The 16,873-nt window shown below is 40.2% G+C and overlaps 4 protein-coding genes across 8 annotated transcripts; 1 reads left to right on the plus strand and 3 right to left on the minus strand.

Moving 5' to 3' along the window:
- LOC18766489 lies at nucleotides 4,449–7,581 on the minus strand. The gene is made up of 4 exons (XM_007201208.2): nucleotides 7,214–7,581; nucleotides 6,989–7,102; nucleotides 5,506–6,865; nucleotides 4,449–5,353 (listed from the first exon to the last, which is right to left on the minus strand). Exons 3-4 carry the CDS (start codon nucleotides 5,698–5,700, stop codon nucleotides 4,706–4,708), a joined length of 843 nt encoding a protein of 280 aa, XP_007201270.2. The 5' UTR covers nucleotides 5,701–6,865; nucleotides 6,989–7,102; nucleotides 7,214–7,581; the 3' UTR covers nucleotides 4,449–4,705.
- Nucleotides 8,510–10,349, minus strand: LOC18767272. The gene is made up of 3 exons (XM_020570409.1): nucleotides 9,805–10,349; nucleotides 9,161–9,550; nucleotides 8,510–9,082 (listed from the first exon to the last, which is right to left on the minus strand). The coding sequence occupies exons 1-3, from the start codon at nucleotides 10,241–10,243 to the stop codon at nucleotides 8,715–8,717; spliced, it is 1,197 nt and encodes a 398-aa protein (XP_020425998.1). The 5' UTR covers nucleotides 10,244–10,349; the 3' UTR covers nucleotides 8,510–8,714.
- LOC18768436 (kynurenine--oxoglutarate transaminase) lies at nucleotides 10,774–13,297 on the plus strand. Of its 5 annotated transcripts, none has more exons than XM_020570407.1 (10): nucleotides 10,774–11,047; nucleotides 11,222–11,352; nucleotides 11,453–11,538; nucleotides 11,704–11,798; nucleotides 11,871–11,967; nucleotides 12,082–12,196; nucleotides 12,346–12,500; nucleotides 12,602–12,727; nucleotides 12,812–12,848; nucleotides 12,958–13,043. In XM_020570407.1, the coding sequence occupies exons 1-9, from the start codon at nucleotides 10,866–10,868 to the stop codon at nucleotides 12,845–12,847; spliced, it is 1,023 nt and encodes a 340-aa protein (XP_020425996.1). In that variant the 5' UTR covers nucleotides 10,774–10,865; the 3' UTR covers nucleotide 12,848; nucleotides 12,958–13,043. The 5 variants fall into 5 exon arrangements, 4 of the variants coding, with proteins under 4 accessions (XP_020425996.1, XP_020425995.1, XP_007201060.1 ...); XM_020570406.1 differs by having other exon boundaries at nucleotides 12,933–13,024; XR_002272922.1 differs by having other exon boundaries at nucleotides 12,602–12,848; nucleotides 12,933–12,993.
- On the minus strand, nucleotides 13,340–16,062 carry LOC18767546 (endoglucanase 9). The gene is made up of 2 exons (XM_007199345.2): nucleotides 15,504–16,062; nucleotides 13,340–14,887 (listed from the first exon to the last, which is right to left on the minus strand). The coding sequence occupies exons 1-2, from the start codon at nucleotides 15,859–15,861 to the stop codon at nucleotides 13,428–13,430; spliced, it is 1,818 nt and encodes a 605-aa protein (XP_007199407.1). The 5' UTR covers nucleotides 15,862–16,062; the 3' UTR covers nucleotides 13,340–13,427.

The raw sequence follows: 16,873 nt of genomic DNA on the forward strand, positions 1-16,873 counted from the left end.
TGAAAATATGAACATGACGGTAAACATAATAATAATAATAATATTATAATAAGAGAGGTGGTGACCTAGTGGTCATAAATGAGAGGGGCTACCTACATTTCTCAAGCGTGTCCTAGTCCATATTGAATGTGGGTGGGTGGGCACGGCTCGTGCTACATGCATATGATGCTTCCACGTCGTTGGATCATTTTTCAACCTTGTTATTATTACTTACTGCCGTTGGATCATTTTTCAACCCTGTTATTATTATTACTAAGATTGCACAGCGCTTAGGGGTGGGCGCAGTTAAAATTGAAAAAATAGACTATACGACATGAATGAGGTCGTTTCGTCATGAACGTGAACATGCATATGGGCAGAAGAAGAAAGAGACTATACGATAGATTTTGGTTTCGGCATTCACAAGTAATTCATGCCTTGAGTTGAGACTCAAAATACGACAGGTTTTGGATTTTTAATACGTGCATTTCTTTCCTCGTCTTCTTTTACTAATCAAGTTCACAAAATCGAAACCTCTCTCTCTCTCTCTTTTTTTTTTTTTTTTTTTTGAGGTCCTTTCCTATTGAAAGTGGCGATAGCATATTAAACTCACATACACAACACGGATGCTAGGACTCGAACCCAAGACCTTGCCTGAGGGAATAAATACTCCAAACCACTACACTAGTAGGTCCTTTGCTCTCTCTCTCTTTTATATATAAAAAAAAGACTAATCTACGAGGAATCTAATTACTTCCTCATTCATACGAGGAAAAAAATTAATAATAAAAATAAAATAAAAACAATAACGTCCTCATTCATACTTACTTTGTAGGTATTTCATTCATTGAATAAGCAATCTCTTTCAATTCCAACAGATTTGTCACGCATTAATTAATTCGTGCAATGCAAAGTCACACAGCCTGCTGTAACTTTTCCACCTCATAAACATAATTAATAGAGTTGGCCGCTACATGGGCCCCCAACCCACCTATCAGCATAGCATATTAGCATGCATGCCTTACCTTACATTATTCAATCACAAAATTAACTTGTTAAGGTAAATAAATTAGGTGAATTAGGTAAATGGAGCTGTTTGTTGGGAATAAGTTAACCGCGTCAATGAGTGAACCTCCAAATCCAAACCAAATCATTTTTGTTATCAGTAAAAAAATTAACCCCCCAAAAAGCTATCTTAGCATATTCTCACAAGAAAAATTTCAACAAACCTGGAATAGCAGATATCAAGACATAGGAGGTTGGAGCCCAACGTAATAAATAATTTTCCTAAATTGGGCTGGGCCCAGACGGATGTTCCTTTCCTTAGGGTTAGGGTTGTATCTACGTCTCTGACTCTGAGTCACTATTTTGGGTGACCACACAGAACCTACCTAAGTGCCAAACCGATGTGCTGTAATGTAACCGCATGCGGTAGTGGGACCAAAGCAGCCGATCGAATATGCATATACATAATACAATTAGGACATCAATTCCTTAATAATCTATGGTATAGGATGTATAAATAGATCAATTTATATTCATATTAACAATGGAAAATAGAAAACAATATGTAATTGCGAAAATTTGAACTCACACTTTGATTAATTACCAGGTTACAGTCTTACAACAACTCAAAAGTTAAATACTGATTTATTCATATAATAACGCGATGAAAGGCATCATGAAATGAAAAGTTACATCAGAAAGGAATGAATTATATAATATGTTTAAAGAGGGGGAAACACATTAATATTACACACTACAGCTAATCGCGCTTCCGTGAAGAAGGCCTTATTACAAAAGAAAAGAATAGCTTAGCTAAGGGGAGAGAGATGGAGAGAGAGAGAGAGAGAGAGCAGTATCAGTACTGAACTAGCTAGCTAGCTACTTGCCGACGGTTATTTGTTACCTACTTACCTAGAAGAAGAAGAAGAAGCAACTTGAAGTGAACAAGACAAATACGGAAGCAAGAGTGGAGCAGGAGGAGTGCATTCTCGAATGAACCGATTTAGAAGGATAAGGGCGTTGTGGAGGACTAAAAATATCTGGAGGATAAAGGGATGGGGCCATTGGGTTGCCTGGAACAGAGGGTGGCAACGGCGGCCGGTCCGGCAATATTGAGGGCACATCTGCCCTTGGAGGAGGAGGAGAAGAGGAGGAGGGGGTTCCGCCGCAAACGTCACAAGGAGGAGGAAGCACTATGGGTGGTTGTGGTGGTGGTGGGCATTCAGGGAGAGCTGGCGGTGGTGGTGGGCATTCAGGGAGAGCTGGCGGTGGTGGAGAAGGAGGTGGTGGAGAAGGCGGTGCAGGAGGTGGTGGGCATTCTTTGATAACGGGTGATGGTGGCGGTGGTGACGATGGCACAGCGCATGGGTCGTGACACTCATCACACATTGTGCAGGTTGTTTCGTCTTTGGACACTGCTGCTGCTAGTACAACTGGTGAAGCATATGCATGCAGTAGCATGACAAGGAGAGTAGTGGTGATGGTCAGTGTGATTCGCACTGAAAGGGGAATTGAATTAGCCATAGAGAAGAGATAGAAGACTTCCTGTCAATCGATACAATAGTAATAATATGAGAGACAATATTAATGTTGATCAGGACTGGTTCATGTCATGAGTATATATAAAGACAATGTTGATTTGGTAGAGAGCTGGGAGCCAAGTATGCATGTGTATTGGTGACCGCACCCTTTGTCGGTGTTTTATCTTCTACGATACACACCCTCCCCCCCTCAAAATAATTTATTATAAATAATATAAAAAGGACAATAGTTACATACGTACGTGTTACTCAATTCCAATTTATTATCTTGTACGCTTTTTTCTCAAAAACACTGCCATCTTCAAGCCTAGCATTTTCCTATAGCTATATATTAACTGCAGGAGCAGTTGGAGTTGGAGATGTACAGAAATGTTTAAGTTAACTAGTAGTAGAATGGTATGATATCACAGGTACCTCCAAGCACTTCCTAACTGATTCTAGTAATAATATTGGTAAAATAATGCGCACCTCAATAAACTTACCAGCAACACTTGTACTTTCATATTAGCAACCCACGCACCTTCCCTTTCTTTCAAGACCTTCTTTATTACTTTGGCATCACCAGTAACATAAATAACAAGCTTGAAAGACGCCAACTCCAGATCAATGTTCAGCACAGAACTTGGAGGGACAGAACAGAATGAAACCCATTGTTTGCATCCCTCCCCTCCACACCAAGTGCATCTACAATTATTTATGCAACTTTCATTGTCAGACGATTCAATTTTTTTTTTCTTTTTGCCAGACATATATAGCAGTATTATGACAAGGATCCAAAGAAATACACTGAGGTTGAATAATTAATCTGCCCTTCTCTCCCCTTTTCATTGTCTTGATAGCTTTTGGCAATGCTGAACAAAAATGGCCTGAAACACACACAAACCCCACGTTAATATTCAATTATCACAAATTGGTATAATCACAAAAGGAATTGCCTTTCCTCATTAAAATTACATCAGATTAAAACCAAAAAGGAAGAAGAAAATACCATCTTTTCACGTAGAATTAAATTCCTTCTTCTGGCTCGTCTCAGTCTCTGGTCGACTCGAACTTCGTCCCATCAAGCAGAGTTCCACCGTAGTGTACTAAATTCAAATTTTCACACTCAATGTCTACAAAATTATAATATAATTTAGGCATTTAATAATTAAAAATTATGAGCTGGCACTTTACCAGTGGCTTCGTCACCGAGCTCGGGGGTTTCGTAGCCATGGCCGCGCTTGAGGAGCTTCTTCTTGAGGCCAGATCTACCGAGCTCTCTCTCTTCGTCGACTTTGAGAGGTGGCGCTGATTCGATCACCTCGTCGGGCTACTCGTCGAGGTCGTCCTCGTTCTAAATGTCAGACACGTCTGTGGCTTTCTCCGCCTCCATGGTGCAATCGGAACTACAAATGACGGTAGCACGGAAGCTGTGATTTTTCTGCCGGTGAGATTAAATTAGAGTGAGGTGATGAGCCGACGAGGCTCGGCGGTGGTGCGGTAATGTGGCGGGACGGGAACGGTCGGGGATTTTTATTTCGTGGAAATGAAAGGAGAACTGTAAGGGCGTTTTGGTGATTTCAGATTATGGCCCCAAAGAGTTAAGCCCAAAACGACTGCGCTTTAATGACCAACAATCAAAGTTCCAAAAATGGGCCTAGGCGCCCGCCTAGGCGGGTCTAGGCGGTTGGGTAATTTTTTGTTTTTTTGTTTTTTTTTCTTGGGCGGGTCTGGCAGCTCTGCAAATACATACATCAGGATCACGCTAGGGCTCTTAGCGACGCTCTCTTTCTCAGCGTTTATCAACAACGTAAAGGTTAGCTCTTCTTCCCAACAATTCATTCTTAAAGTGGATGATAGATATCGAGCTCTTTCTATTGAATAAGTCCATGTGTTCCCCTGAATTTCGTCTCTTTGAAAATTCAAACCCTGCAAGCTGGGAAATTGTGATCAAATATATACATGTATCATTTGATATTTGGCATTTTAATCCTTGGGAGACTGCATACTCACACAACATCTATGATCTATATCATCATCAATTCATCACTCATTGCCATGTTTTAACTTTCCGTGATAGGTTCTTCTCACAAACGCTGGCGCGCACACACATATATACATATACAATTATTAAATGTCATTACATGTTACACCCCATTCATACATCAGATTACATATATAGATGAGTCATCTGTCCAGACTCAGAATGACTCCCCGCGTAGAGCTCTGAGCACTCTGGAGTGAGGAGCATCAGGGTCACCACGCATGGCATTCTCTTTCCATATCCTTGCAGCTCTAAGCAGTGCCTCCTCAGCCGTGTCCAACTGCTCCGGCCTCCATCTAATGACATCTCTACCTGCACCATACTCCGATACGGCAGCCGTGCCGTACATTACACGCGTAATGGGCTTCCGGGTATCTGCGAACTCTATCTCCGACAACGGCGAAGCCTTGTGATGCTTGTAGTACTCTCGTTCATCTTCCCTATCTCTATCTGTCTTGTGCTCCTCATTTTCCTTGTCCCTTGGCCAGGGTGTACCATCCAGCCCCACACAGCACACCTTTTCCAAATCGAAATTCTCTAATGATAAACCAGTGGCAGCTGTTGCGTATTGGCTAGCTCGCCTTTTCTGAGTATAATTGATTGGGCGGTCCGACGGATCCGGCTGCAGGGTCACTTCTGTCTTCTCTAGCCTTGGGAAACTGGCGTTTGGATATGAGGGTTTATTAGGAGGTGAAACCGGTTCTGTTCCTGTTCCTTTTCCTTTGCCCCAGCTGCTGGGTGGTTTGTCTACTTGCCTCTGTTGCTCATCAGCGGCTGGTTTTTCCTCTGCAACATTTTCTGTAGCCTATACATAGATTTTCATCAATTGATGTTGTAGTTAATTATAGCCAATAGCTAGGTCGTAGTTGGCTGAATGGATACACATAAAGACAATATTGTGCACCTACCTAATTGAAGCCAAAAAACTCAATTGGAGCTCAGATATATATGTCTTACTTGAGGATCTCCGGTGGTGACAACAGGGTCAGCTTCATAGTCCCCAGCGTGCAGGGCTGGGTCAGCAGGGCGACTAGCCATGGCCGAAGCATGTCCTGGTCGTAGAGATTGAGCTTGATTGCCAAGCACCCAAACTGACCTTGACCTTGACCTTGGTGCTACAGCAGCAGCCACTGTTTTTCGTAAATATTGCATTTTGATCCCTATAATAAATTATCTGATCTGATCTGATATGCCTCAATTCAATTGTTTCTTAGCTCGTATTGCTTTCTTTAAATTGATGGCCTCCTCAGTTGGAGTTGTGGAAAGTCCTGGAACAATACAGAGCTGCAGGCAGGGGAACCTCCTAGAATGTCTAGGAGTAGAAAGAGTTTGTAGGGTCAACTGTGAAGACACGTGTAACTACATGCACTGACGTGGTAACAGTTTAGATTTAGAATGTCTAGGTGTACTTTGCGTGTCACCTTCCGATTCTTTCCTTTACAACATCTGTAAACAAAGATGATTATTGCTACTATTTTTGTCTGTAATACAAATAATTGAAGATTGTGGAGGACAGGAACCCAGAAGCAAGTAGAAACAAGTCATTTCATGTTTTAATTGGACTTTGGATATGCATGCGTTATGTTCTTATCTCAACTACCATGGAATTCTCTGGTAGGATTGATTTTTGAATAGGTCCATTGTTCTTACTTTAAAAAAAAAAAATTATAAAAAAAATTAAATGAATTTGTTTATTAGTAATAATGAGTTAACTCACTAATCCCCTTCTGAAATCTCTCCAAAGTTCGTGAAAAAACAATGCTAAAAAGAAAACAATACCAATGAGAAGAAATGCCCCTGCAACTAAGAAAACACAATGATGCCTTAACTTAATGATCACTATTTGATAGCATATATCAACCATCGAGCAAGTTCTAAACAACCACCAATATGTATATATATATCAAGCTGAAAAACATAAAACAACCATCAAGCAAAGAAAAGAAGGCTTTTCGTTTGTACGAATGTTGCAGATTTCATACAAATGAATTGGCAGCTGCTGCACAAGCATCATTTAGAATTTAGATACATACAAGAGTGAGGAAACAGAGTTTTAAGCATAGACGGCGCCGCCAGTGCCACTAGAACAAGATAGGGCCATCAACAGTATAGCGGCTTCTTCTTCTTCTTTCAACTTCCTCTTGTGGAAGTGGAACACCATTTCGACCATTTCTCTTTCCATAGACTTCAATCCCAGCTTCAAAGGGGCTCCAGTAGTCTTGTGTTTCCTCCTCTCTGTTCCAGTTGCTCCTTTGTTTAAACCAACAAGAGCCCTCTTTCGCTTTCTGTATTTAATCCCACATGCATTGCAAAGAGTCTGAAAACATCATGTATATATTATTATTATTATGTGCCCTTCAATTAATGAAAGAACCAAACCAAATTCAACAAAAGGAAAATGGATATGAGTTATAAGTTGATCCACGAAATGAAATTCTACCCTTGGCCCAGCTGGACCTCCCCTCCATAATGGTGTTGTTGTTGTGTGGCAATCTGTACAGCTTTTGCTGGGCGGCGCAATGCTACTCTGATTCATGTGCTCTGCCTCTGATCCCTGTTTTCAGAAATCAAGGTTAGCTAAGCTAGCTAGTTACACATTAATGAATGAAGTATCGATATCAGTTCAGTGGATGATGAAAAACATCAGAAGATGGATGGCTCTTACTTTCTGTCTTTGATCCATGATACTTGACACAGCGAGCTCTTATTTCAGTGGTTTCATGTTCATGAGAAGAATAAAAGGCCTAAGAAATCAGAATGGGTGGGGGGTTTGATCAAATACACCTACAACACATCTAGCTAGCGGCTGATCGCTGATCAGCAGCACACTTCACACAGGGATGGATCATGGATGGATCATGGATGTTAAATAAATGAACCCCACCCCATGAAACATATCCTTGGCTAGCTCCGACTAGTACTAGTACTAGTAGAGATCAAACAAATTCGTTACGACCAGCGACTGAGGGAGAAATATAATGGTTGGCGAAAAGAGGGAGGCGCGCAGGGGAAAACAGGGACAAGAAAAGCGCATAGACGGAATTATATATTTGCTAAATGTATATATATTATAGCCACGACAAAATTTGGAAAACGTTTTGTGGGAGGTGGGGGCAACACAAAACCCTAGCTCTGGTATAGTCTTAAATGACTTAAACGCCCCAAGACTTCCCCACCACTGTTTGTATATTCTTAAAAATATTTGGCGTTTTGTGTCCCTTTACTTTAGAGGAGCTGCATTCATTTTCTGTTGTTTTGGAAGAAGGTTTGGGCCACCCCAGTCCAATCACTGTCTCCTTTGATATTGAAAATTGAAACATAATTTAATTACACACATATTTTCACCTTGGCTTTGGGTAATGGTTTGGTTAATAGTTATCCAAGTGGATGGAGGAAAGGCTGTTGTTTGTGGGCTAGTGATGAGTGATGAGTGGTGAGATACAGATAAAGATCCAGAAACCATGAGCTTTGGTATTTTGTCATTGCGTTACAAGAAATAAGAAATATTATACAAACAAGATGGAATAAGAGGTTGGGGAGATAAAGTTACAATAACAGACAAAATCCAGCCCACAGATTGATTCGGGTCCATATGCAAATAGCGACACACTGACAGACAGCCAGCCAGCCAGCCAGTCTCTTTCTTTTTCATTGTACAGAGACTTGGCAAGGCAGACATGGCAATATGGATGGATGGAATTCCGTTCCGTTCCGTTCCCTTCCCTTCAGTGTGGTCCATCCCAACCCATGTACGTTTGTTGAAGACAGATCAAATTCAAACACACTTATCATTTGGGCTTCAATGTTTTTCATCTATCCAACGCTTCTGAATTATTTAACAAATCCATGGATACTTGAGCCATGACTTTTCAACCCTTTACAAATTACAACTCCTCCTGCACTTCGTATTAATTTGAAAATAAAAAACACAGAAGAAGAAGAAGATGCTCTAGCTAGCGGATAGCTGTAAAGTAAACTCCTCCTCGATTATATGAAATAATCATGTCCAAATATTTATTTATATTACACAAAGTCAGATCAGAGCTCCTTAAACATACATAAAAACCCTATTTAATTTGTTAGTAAAACACATGTAATTAATGAAGAGTACGTGAATGGTTCCTCTCAGAAGCCTAGTAGAGCTGAGTGGGTGGGTTAGTACTAGTTTAATATATATCCTTGCTGTGTCGACCGAGTTTGAGGCAAATCTGAGCAAGCAGAGCAAATAGAGAGCCAAGAAAGCACATGATCCAGGATAATACAAGCAATGCCCAGTCCTCAAGGCTTTTCTTGGGTGAGTGGGTTCTGTCCGATATCAGCAATGCCCTATACACTGCTTCAGTGACGGCATAGGCTGAAACCGGGTCTGATTCTTCTGCCAGAAATCCGTACTCGGTAAGGCACACGATGTCATATACTCCACTAGTCTCCGATACACCCACACTTTCACAGATTTTGAGCCGCCCTTCAATCCTCTCCTCAGTTGATAACATGTCGCCGTGTGTCAAGATCAAGATAGGCCTCTCATCATCATCTGCACTCCCAAATTATATTATATTATATATATTATAATTGAAGAATTAAATGATAGAAAGGAATGAAGAAAACTTACTGCAATTTGTGAAAGCGTTGACAGAGCAAAAAAGCTGCCTTGTGGCCTCCATTGGCTTAGAATCACCAGCCTGCAATGCCTTGTAGATTTCTGCCATGTTAGCCACCACCATTGCACAATTCACTCTCCTCCTCACACACTTTGAAGCCGAATATTCTTCATGTTCCATTAACGCAGCATCGTCGCCTGGTCTTAAGCACACTTGGTTATGGCGAACCCCGTCACTCATCCAATTTGACACTTGTTCTTCAACACCCTCACCCGTTTGGTCGTACTCGAATCCCCTCGAGTCAAACACACAGAATCCACTTCGCAAAGACCTTAGCACATTGTGCTCTTTCAAAACCATGCTAGATCTAGATTTACTACTATGATTTGAAGAATAACTTCCTACAAACACAAATAAAAATTCAATTAATTACTACTTAATAATAATAACAATGGATATCATGTAGCACATTGTGCACGCAGCACGTGCCAATACAAATATACCATGTTGTTAATACTTTATTAAAAGAAAAAAGAACAGTATTATATGTATAATAATAAAATATATATTTTGTTTTTCGTGTTCGTGTAATATGTATAATTAAGTTAAGGAAGTGAGTTAAAATATATAGCTAATCAGGTTAATTACTTCGTACCTGTCTCCGGCGGTGATGTTTGAGCAAAGGGTACGAGTCCAGAGCGCCCCAAAACAGAGTACATAAGGTTGACGAGGGAGGTCTTGCCAGAAGCAGAGAAGCCAACCAAGAGAATTGTGGCCAGCGGTGGGATGTCCATGTTTTCCTTAGTGATACCTCCTATAGGCATCCAGAAATCACCTGATCGATACATGTGCAGCTTGTGCCTGAGCTCATTCAGCCCTTCGTGATGACTGTGCGTTGCCACCAAAGCCAGTCTCTCCAACTCTCTCACCACTCTCATCCTTGGATCAACCTTCATCATCTTAACATCAAACTTTGCACCCCATGATCTCCACCAACAATTATTATTAGCAGCTACTGATCTTGGCCAGTACTCTTCATCATTCTCGTCTGTAGTTGATTCATCTGTGCTGGAACAGAGCAGCTGGTTCTTCATGTCCACGATATACTCTTGTTCAACTTCTTAGTTGTATGCTAGCTGTGCTTTGAGTTTAATTCGAGTATCCACCAAAAAAGAAAAAGGCAAGAAATCATATGAATATATGATGATATGTGTGGACAAAGGAGTCTCCTTCAATGGGGTCCAGATGGGTCAAGGACGGGACTTGCCCTTAGATTAAATCCAAAGGCTGCTGCTTCCTATCTCTTTCCTGCACTTGTAAGCACCTTCACGATTTTACCACAACACCCACACATAGGTCACGGGTGGTGAATGGTGATGGGCATTTTCGCTATTTGCCAACGTAAATACATGGTCATATCATATGTGCGTCCTGTTTGTTTTACTTTTCGCTTTTGGGGTAAGTTTCTGGTGAAAATTTGTAACTTGTCTCATGTTTTTCCAACGGTGTTTATTTCATGTCAAATCAGAATCCATCCCCATCCTAGTCGTTACTGGGTAGGGTAGTGTGTGTGAGAGTGAGAGGGGTTAATTGTTAAAGCAAGAAAAACGAAAAACAAAATGTGTGTGTTGTATTTGAGGAACTCATCATCATAAATATAGATAGAGTGAAGAAAAGGGAAGACACCGCGGCAAAGCAATTGAAATTGAAAGTGAAATGGAGGATAAGTTATCGAGCGTGGCAAAGAGTTTTGCACCATCGCCCATTCAGGAACTATCCCATCTTGCCCAGAGATGCAACGCCATCAACCTCGCCGAAGGCTTTCCAGACTTCCCTGCACCTTCCCATATCAAATTCGCTGCCATTTCCGCTATTCATTCCGACTTCAATCAATACAGGTAGGTAGGTAGGTACACTAGAAATTCATGTGCTCAGCTCAGCTCTGCTTCATCAAAATGAAATTGAATTTGAAACACCCACTTCCCCTGCCCACCACTGCACATAAACTACGTACCTTGACTTGACTAGCTCAAGTTAAATATTAATGTTCCTTTGATGTTGATTAATGTAAGGCATGTACCTGGAATATGTGACCTCCTGGCAAACATAATGAAGCAAATCCATGGATTGAATGTCAACCCTCTTACTGATATAGCTATTTGTTGTGGCCAATCTGAGGCCTTCGCGGCAGCTGCCTTTGCAAGTATGCAACCTCATCACTCTAAGCTCCACTGATTTCTTTTTTTTTCTCTTTTTCTTGTTTGGGGATTGATATAATTTGTTTTCCTCTCCTGTTTGGACAGTAATAGACAAGGGTGATGAAGTTGTACTGTTTGACCCTTGCTATGAAACATATGAAGGATGCATTAAGATGGCTGGGGGAGTCCCAGTAAGCCTATTACTTGTCACTGAAGGCACTTCACTCTGTGTTATGAATTCAGATTAGAGCAGCAGCTGCAGCTGCAGCTTGTTGATGGTTAGGCTTACCAATTACGAACAGACGGAATTTCAAATTTCTACTAATTTTTCTTTTTCAATACAATGAATGTCACAGGTATACATCGCTCTCGACCCACCTCAGTGGACCTTGGACCCTAACAAATTCATCAACTCTTTCACTGGGAGAACAAAAGCTGTAGTACTCAACAGGTTAGAAGCAACCACCAAGAAATCATATTTCTCGTATTATTATGTCGATATGTACTGATGTAAATTTTGCAGTCCTCACAACCCAACTGGCAAAGTATTCACTAAAGATGAACTTGAGATTATTGCTGGAGAATGCCGCACCAGGAATTGCCTAGCTATAACAGATGAAGTATGACATTCTTTTCCTTATACTAACAAGACGTAGGTATATTGAAGCATAAGCTTTTTCTGAATTAAACTGCTAAAAGAATTATGGATTTTGTCCTTTTGAATGTTTGTGCAGGTATATGAGCATATAACCTTCAACAGTGAGAAACATATATCCCTTGCATCATTTCCAGGAATGCAAGAGCGGACTATTATCACGTCTTCCTTATCTAAAACGTTCAGTGTAACAGGTTACATCTTATTCTTCCCCAAAAGAGCGTTGATTGAATTTGCTTATGCATGCTTTTCTTTTTCTGTAATAGAGCTAATTGTTTATTTCTGCTTCAAATTAAAATTTATTTGAATTGCATTGCCTCGTCGCTGAAATCTTGTCTATCAGGTTGGAGGGTCGGATGGGCAATTGCTCCAGCTTTCATTGCATCTGCAATCAGAAACATTCATACTAAACTTACAGATTCTGCTCCAGCACCTTTCCAAGAAGCTGCCTTGACTGCTTTGGGAAGCCCCCCTGAATACTTTGAATCATTGAGAAGTGTAAGGCCCAAAAGGCATATTCCCCTAGTAGCTTATTTGTCCATGTGATGCAACTGATGATGATGACTAATCCATCATTGTTGTTGTCTCCATATGCTCAGGATTATGAATCAAGACGAGACTACATTGTCAATTTGCTAACTAGAGTTGGCTTTAAGATTCAGTTCAAGCCTCAGGGTGCACTCTTTTTATTTGCAGAGCTACCTGAAAATTGCAAACTTTCTGATGTATGCTTGCCTTTTACTTTATTGGTCTTATAATTTTGCAGAAAACCTTCAATTAATTTGTCAAGGTTGGTTGCATTTCTCCAGTCTTGCAGGCTGCAATTCACAGTCTATGTTCCTTAATGTAAGATAAATTACTTGTTTTTGTGATATGAATTGAGATTCATGTTTTTTTTTTCAGGTAGATTATGTTAAAATGTTAATACAGACTGCAGGGGTTGTGGCTGTGCCAGGATGTGGATTTTTTCATACACATTTGTCTCGGGAGAAATTTTCTCTGGGAGGTTACAGCTATCAGGAGAGATACATTAGGTTTGCTTTCTGTAAAAGTGATCAGACTTTGGCTTCTGCTGCAAAAAGACTTGGAGAGCTTATTGATGCTACAGGGTGTCTCAATCCGCAATGACTCGGAAGGAAGAATAACTCAAATATGTGTACTTGACATTGAGATGATATTGGAAGATAGAACTTCACTGAGAATAATGTAAGCTCATCTTATTATACTGAACCTGTAGAAAAATTATCAGACCTTTTTGGTAGTAATCTTATTAGACTTCATGGAGAATTTTTTTTGCTGGACAAGAAAAAAAAAATGCAAAAATAGAATCAACTGCTTTCAATTTTGTTTTTGGTTTTTAAAAGAAAAAATAGGAAAAAAGAATATTTGACGACATAGTCACGAGATGAATGTTACTAAAACATCTCAGGGTATCCAAGGTGATGGAGGAGGTGGTGGGGGTGAAGTCAGGGGAGGAACTGCATAGAACATTGAGTTTCTGTCAATACCAGCAGGGGTTCCACTGGATAGTGCCACAAGTGCAGCAACAAGACCTGCATTTCCTACAAGGCTCGGCTCAGTGTAGTTGTAATTGAAACGGACATCCTGGAAATTGTCATGCTTATCAGGACCAGCAACCATGGCCCCGACAATTGTATTTGGATTCGGTGTCCGACTGTTTTTCCATTTCAATCCTCCTTTACAACCATACTTGATCTTATTGTGGGGAATGGATGCCCCTCTATGGTGCACATGCTGTGGAAAATGTTCACTGAAGCCTACAACATAGCTTATACCCCGAGGATTTTTGCCAAGAATGTAATCAATTTGGGTCCTGGCAAACCTGCGCAGTTCTACATTGGAGTAGAATGTGGGTCCACAATACCATCCAGGAGCAGAAATAGCGTCAATGTAGTCACTATATAGTTGAGCCAAAAATGCTGCATAGACTACATACTGAAGAGGTTTTGGCCTTCCATGGTTCAACTGAATCAGCCCTCCTTTTGTTCTTCTGAAGCTTGAGAAAACAGGAAGGTAGGAGCACATTGTTTCTTCAGTCTGGCTGTGAAATTTTTTCAACATCTCTTCGTAGGGGTAGCCGTAACTCAGGAACAATCTCAGTCGGCTTAGAAGCAAAAAAGCACCAGCATGCTTGTTGTCCCAGCTAAGTACCCTATTATCAGAGTCGGTCCACAAAGCCCTTTCATGCCCAACCAAGTCAGGGTTAGTAACAAGTTGAAGATAGGATAAATTCCCTGTTGCAAGATACAACCACGATCCCCCCCACAGAAATTCATCCCAGAAACCAGTAGAATTGTAGAGAGGGGACGACGGGTCTGCACCGTCCGCATACTTTGCACCTTGCTGTTTGGTAGCAAATTTAAAGAGTAAATCAGCACCATGAACAAGTTTCTGTGAGTACTTAATGTTATCTTTGAAAACAATGGATGCAGAAGCTAAAGCAGAAGCCATTTCTGCAGCGAGGGCTGGGCAGTTATAACACTCTTGTCCAGTTCTTTGATGGTCAATATCTTCAGGACGTATCCAACAGTCGTGAGAGTAAGCATCATGATCTCCTCCCCTAACATCTGCAACAACATTGGCAATGGAATGAGCAGAGGAATTGAAGGTGTTGAGAAGGTAATCTGTGCCCCACTTGATGATGCCCTTGACATGGTCTAGCTCTCCTAGTGCTTCATATTTTGCACTGTATTCGATCACACTCCAGCTCAACATGGTCATGGCAAAAGATGCAGGGAAGCTCAACTTGCTTGCGTCTCCAGCGTCGTAATATCCACCAACCAGAGTTTTGGTGTTAGAGTTGCCATCAGTCAAGCAGGAATCACCTCTCCATGAAACATTGTTGTCCTTTGGCAGTTTTCCAGCTGCACATATAAAATGGAACTTACAGGTTAATTAGGAGTAGATGTTAGTTCAATTACAATTATCTTACTACATTTTGGTATGTATTTAACAAAAGACCAGGGTGTCACATTCATGCGGTGTTACTGATCCACATAATTTATAATTCTACAATGACTGAGGTGGCAAATTACTGAGTCAGTAGTATGCATCTAATTTGGACTGGAGTTGAAAGTCCACCTACAAGGTATCTCTCTATTAAAACAATTTCCTGGATTTCCTTCTTGTGACAGCCATTCCTAATCCTAGCAAGCTAAATCGTTTTTCTCCTCTCTTTTTTCTTTTGGGGAAAAAGAAAAGCATTATGCTTATGCTAATTTTTTTTTAAAATAAATGGTGAGGACTGAGGAGGAATTGGTAGCACAATTGATAAGAAAAAAGAAGAGAGTTGGTAAGTCATTTGTGCATTGGTATCACAATTCAAAGAACAAGAAGCGGCCTGTTGAATTTAAAGAAAATAAATCTTGGATACAAAGTGGTTAAAAATAAAGTAATTAAACCTTTTATAACTAAAAAAATTAGTCTAGTAAATGAGAGAGAGAGGAGAATGAATGAATGAATATTGGGTAGAGAACATACAGCGTTGGGCGTTGAAAAAGAGGAGCGCTTGGTGAAGGGCGGTGGTATAGTTGTGAGGTGATGAAGAGTTCAGATGATGGTGGTTGCGTTGAGCAATCTTAACTAGGACAATGATCAAGGCCACCAGAATGGCAACCCCAACCACCACTAGGCTCCTTATGCTCACCAAGCTCCCCAAAATCTTGCTCATCATCCTCCTCTTCTTCTTTTTCCCATCAATATTCCTCTCATGGTCGTGACCACCATTTTCTTTATTTTCTGGCTTCAACAGCCAACCTTGCTTCACCTCATCCGACGTCGTCGCTGGCTCTGCCTCTATCTCCACCGGAGCACCACCCCATTTATCATCTTTCCTCATCCTTCCTTCCTTCCTCTGAGACTGAGTTACTGCTGCTTGCTCTGATTTATTATATATTTTGTAGCTATCTATCTGTGTGTCTGCCAGCGTTAAAACAGATTGCTGTTTCCCTCTTTACTCTAATTACTGACTCACTCACTCTTTCAATTTGATTTGGTGGTGCATGTTTGCAATTACAATTAGGCATCCAAATTGCTTTGTAATTGCCAAGTGTCTTCAATTCAATCTTCATTTGCTGCCAAAATATTTCCTTTTTCAAATATCATCCTATGTAATCATGTAATGTATCAATGTCATGCACAAACAAAATCAAGACAATTGTATCTTACTCAAACAATACCTATTTCTGCTCGAATATTCGATTTTCGATTTCTCAAATGGCCAAGACAATTGTGGAAGGTTTCTTTACACACGTCTCCTCCAAACAATAAAAAATAAAAAACTGTATATTACTTAGTTTTAATTGGGAAATTGGATGCCCTAATTAAATGTGAACGTGTCTGCGTGAGTTGTCAAAGGTCAATCTTTCTCAAATCTTCACAATAAATGGAAAATTAATATGTCATTTCTTTAATTTTGCCATTGCCTATTGCCTACTGCCTAGTGCATCGAATCCGTTTCCATATCTTAATTATGGTAACCTTCCAAACTAATTGTCTCTCTCTTCAACTTGATTTGATTTTCGGGAGTTATTTTCAAACTCCATTCTTTTTTGTTACCTTTCAGACTTTCATTTTTATTTTTACATATATTTTATAGTCCATTTTACGGAGAAGCCATAACTTAAATTTGAGTGCAAAAATAATGAGCTCATTGTCATAATCAACTGACTTAACTCACATTTGCTTCAAACTACAATCTTTGTTAAACCTATGTAAATGTAAATGATTAAATCTCAATTCTTAACAAAATCATTATATTTCGTAAATTAATTGAGGGTTCTATAATTTTTCATCTTATAGTCGCAAATTATTCACAAAATAAAGACCATTAAGATTATTCTCACTTTAAT

This window comes from Prunus persica, chromosome G8 (assembly GCF_000346465.2).
Source record: "Prunus persica cultivar Lovell chromosome G8, Prunus_persica_NCBIv2, whole genome shotgun sequence".
Classification (NCBI taxonomy): domain Eukaryota; kingdom Viridiplantae; phylum Streptophyta; class Magnoliopsida; order Rosales; family Rosaceae; genus Prunus; species Prunus persica.

What these genes read in the sequence shown, in the direction of transcription:
- LOC18766489 (XM_007201208.2), bottom strand. Translation starts at nt 5,700, where the DNA reads ATGCAATATTTACGAAAAACAGTGGCTGCTGCTGTAGCACCAAGGTCA. An exon ending in TCACCACCGGAGATCCTCAA is followed by an intron (nt 5,354 to 5,505) that starts GTAAGACATATA and finishes ATCTATGTATAG; the next exon opens with GCTACAGAAAATGTTGCAGA.
- LOC18767272 (XM_020570409.1), bottom strand. Translation starts at nt 10,243, where the DNA reads ATGAAGAACCAGCTGCTCTGTTCCAGCACAGATGAATCAACTACAGAC. An exon ending in AACATCACCGCCGGAGACAG is followed by an intron (nt 9,551 to 9,804) that starts GTACGAAGTAAT and finishes TTGTGTTTGTAG; the next exon opens with GAAGTTATTCTTCAAATCAT. An exon ending in CAACGCTTTCACAAATTGCA is followed by an intron (nt 9,083 to 9,160) that starts GTAAGTTTTCTT and finishes TTGGGAGTGCAG; the next exon opens with ATGATGATGAGAGGCCTATC.
- LOC18768436 (XM_007200998.2), top strand. Translation starts at nt 10,866, where the DNA reads ATGGAGGATAAGTTATCGAGCGTGGCAAAGAGTTTTGCACCATCGCCC. An exon ending in AAAGCTGTAGTACTCAACAG is followed by an intron (nt 11,799 to 11,870) that starts GTTAGAAGCAAC and finishes TAAATTTTGCAG; the next exon opens with TCCTCACAACCCAACTGGCA. An exon ending in TAAAACGTTCAGTGTAACAG is followed by an intron (nt 12,197 to 12,345) that starts GTTACATCTTAT and finishes CTTGTCTATCAG; the next exon opens with GTTGGAGGGTCGGATGGGCA.
- LOC18767546 (XM_007199345.2), bottom strand. Translation starts at nt 15,861, where the DNA reads ATGAGGAAAGATGATAAATGGGGTGGTGCTCCGGTGGAGATAGAGGCA. An exon ending in CTTTTTCAACGCCCAACGCT is followed by an intron (nt 14,888 to 15,503) that starts GTATGTTCTCTA and finishes TTATATGTGCAG; the next exon opens with CTGGAAAACTGCCAAAGGAC.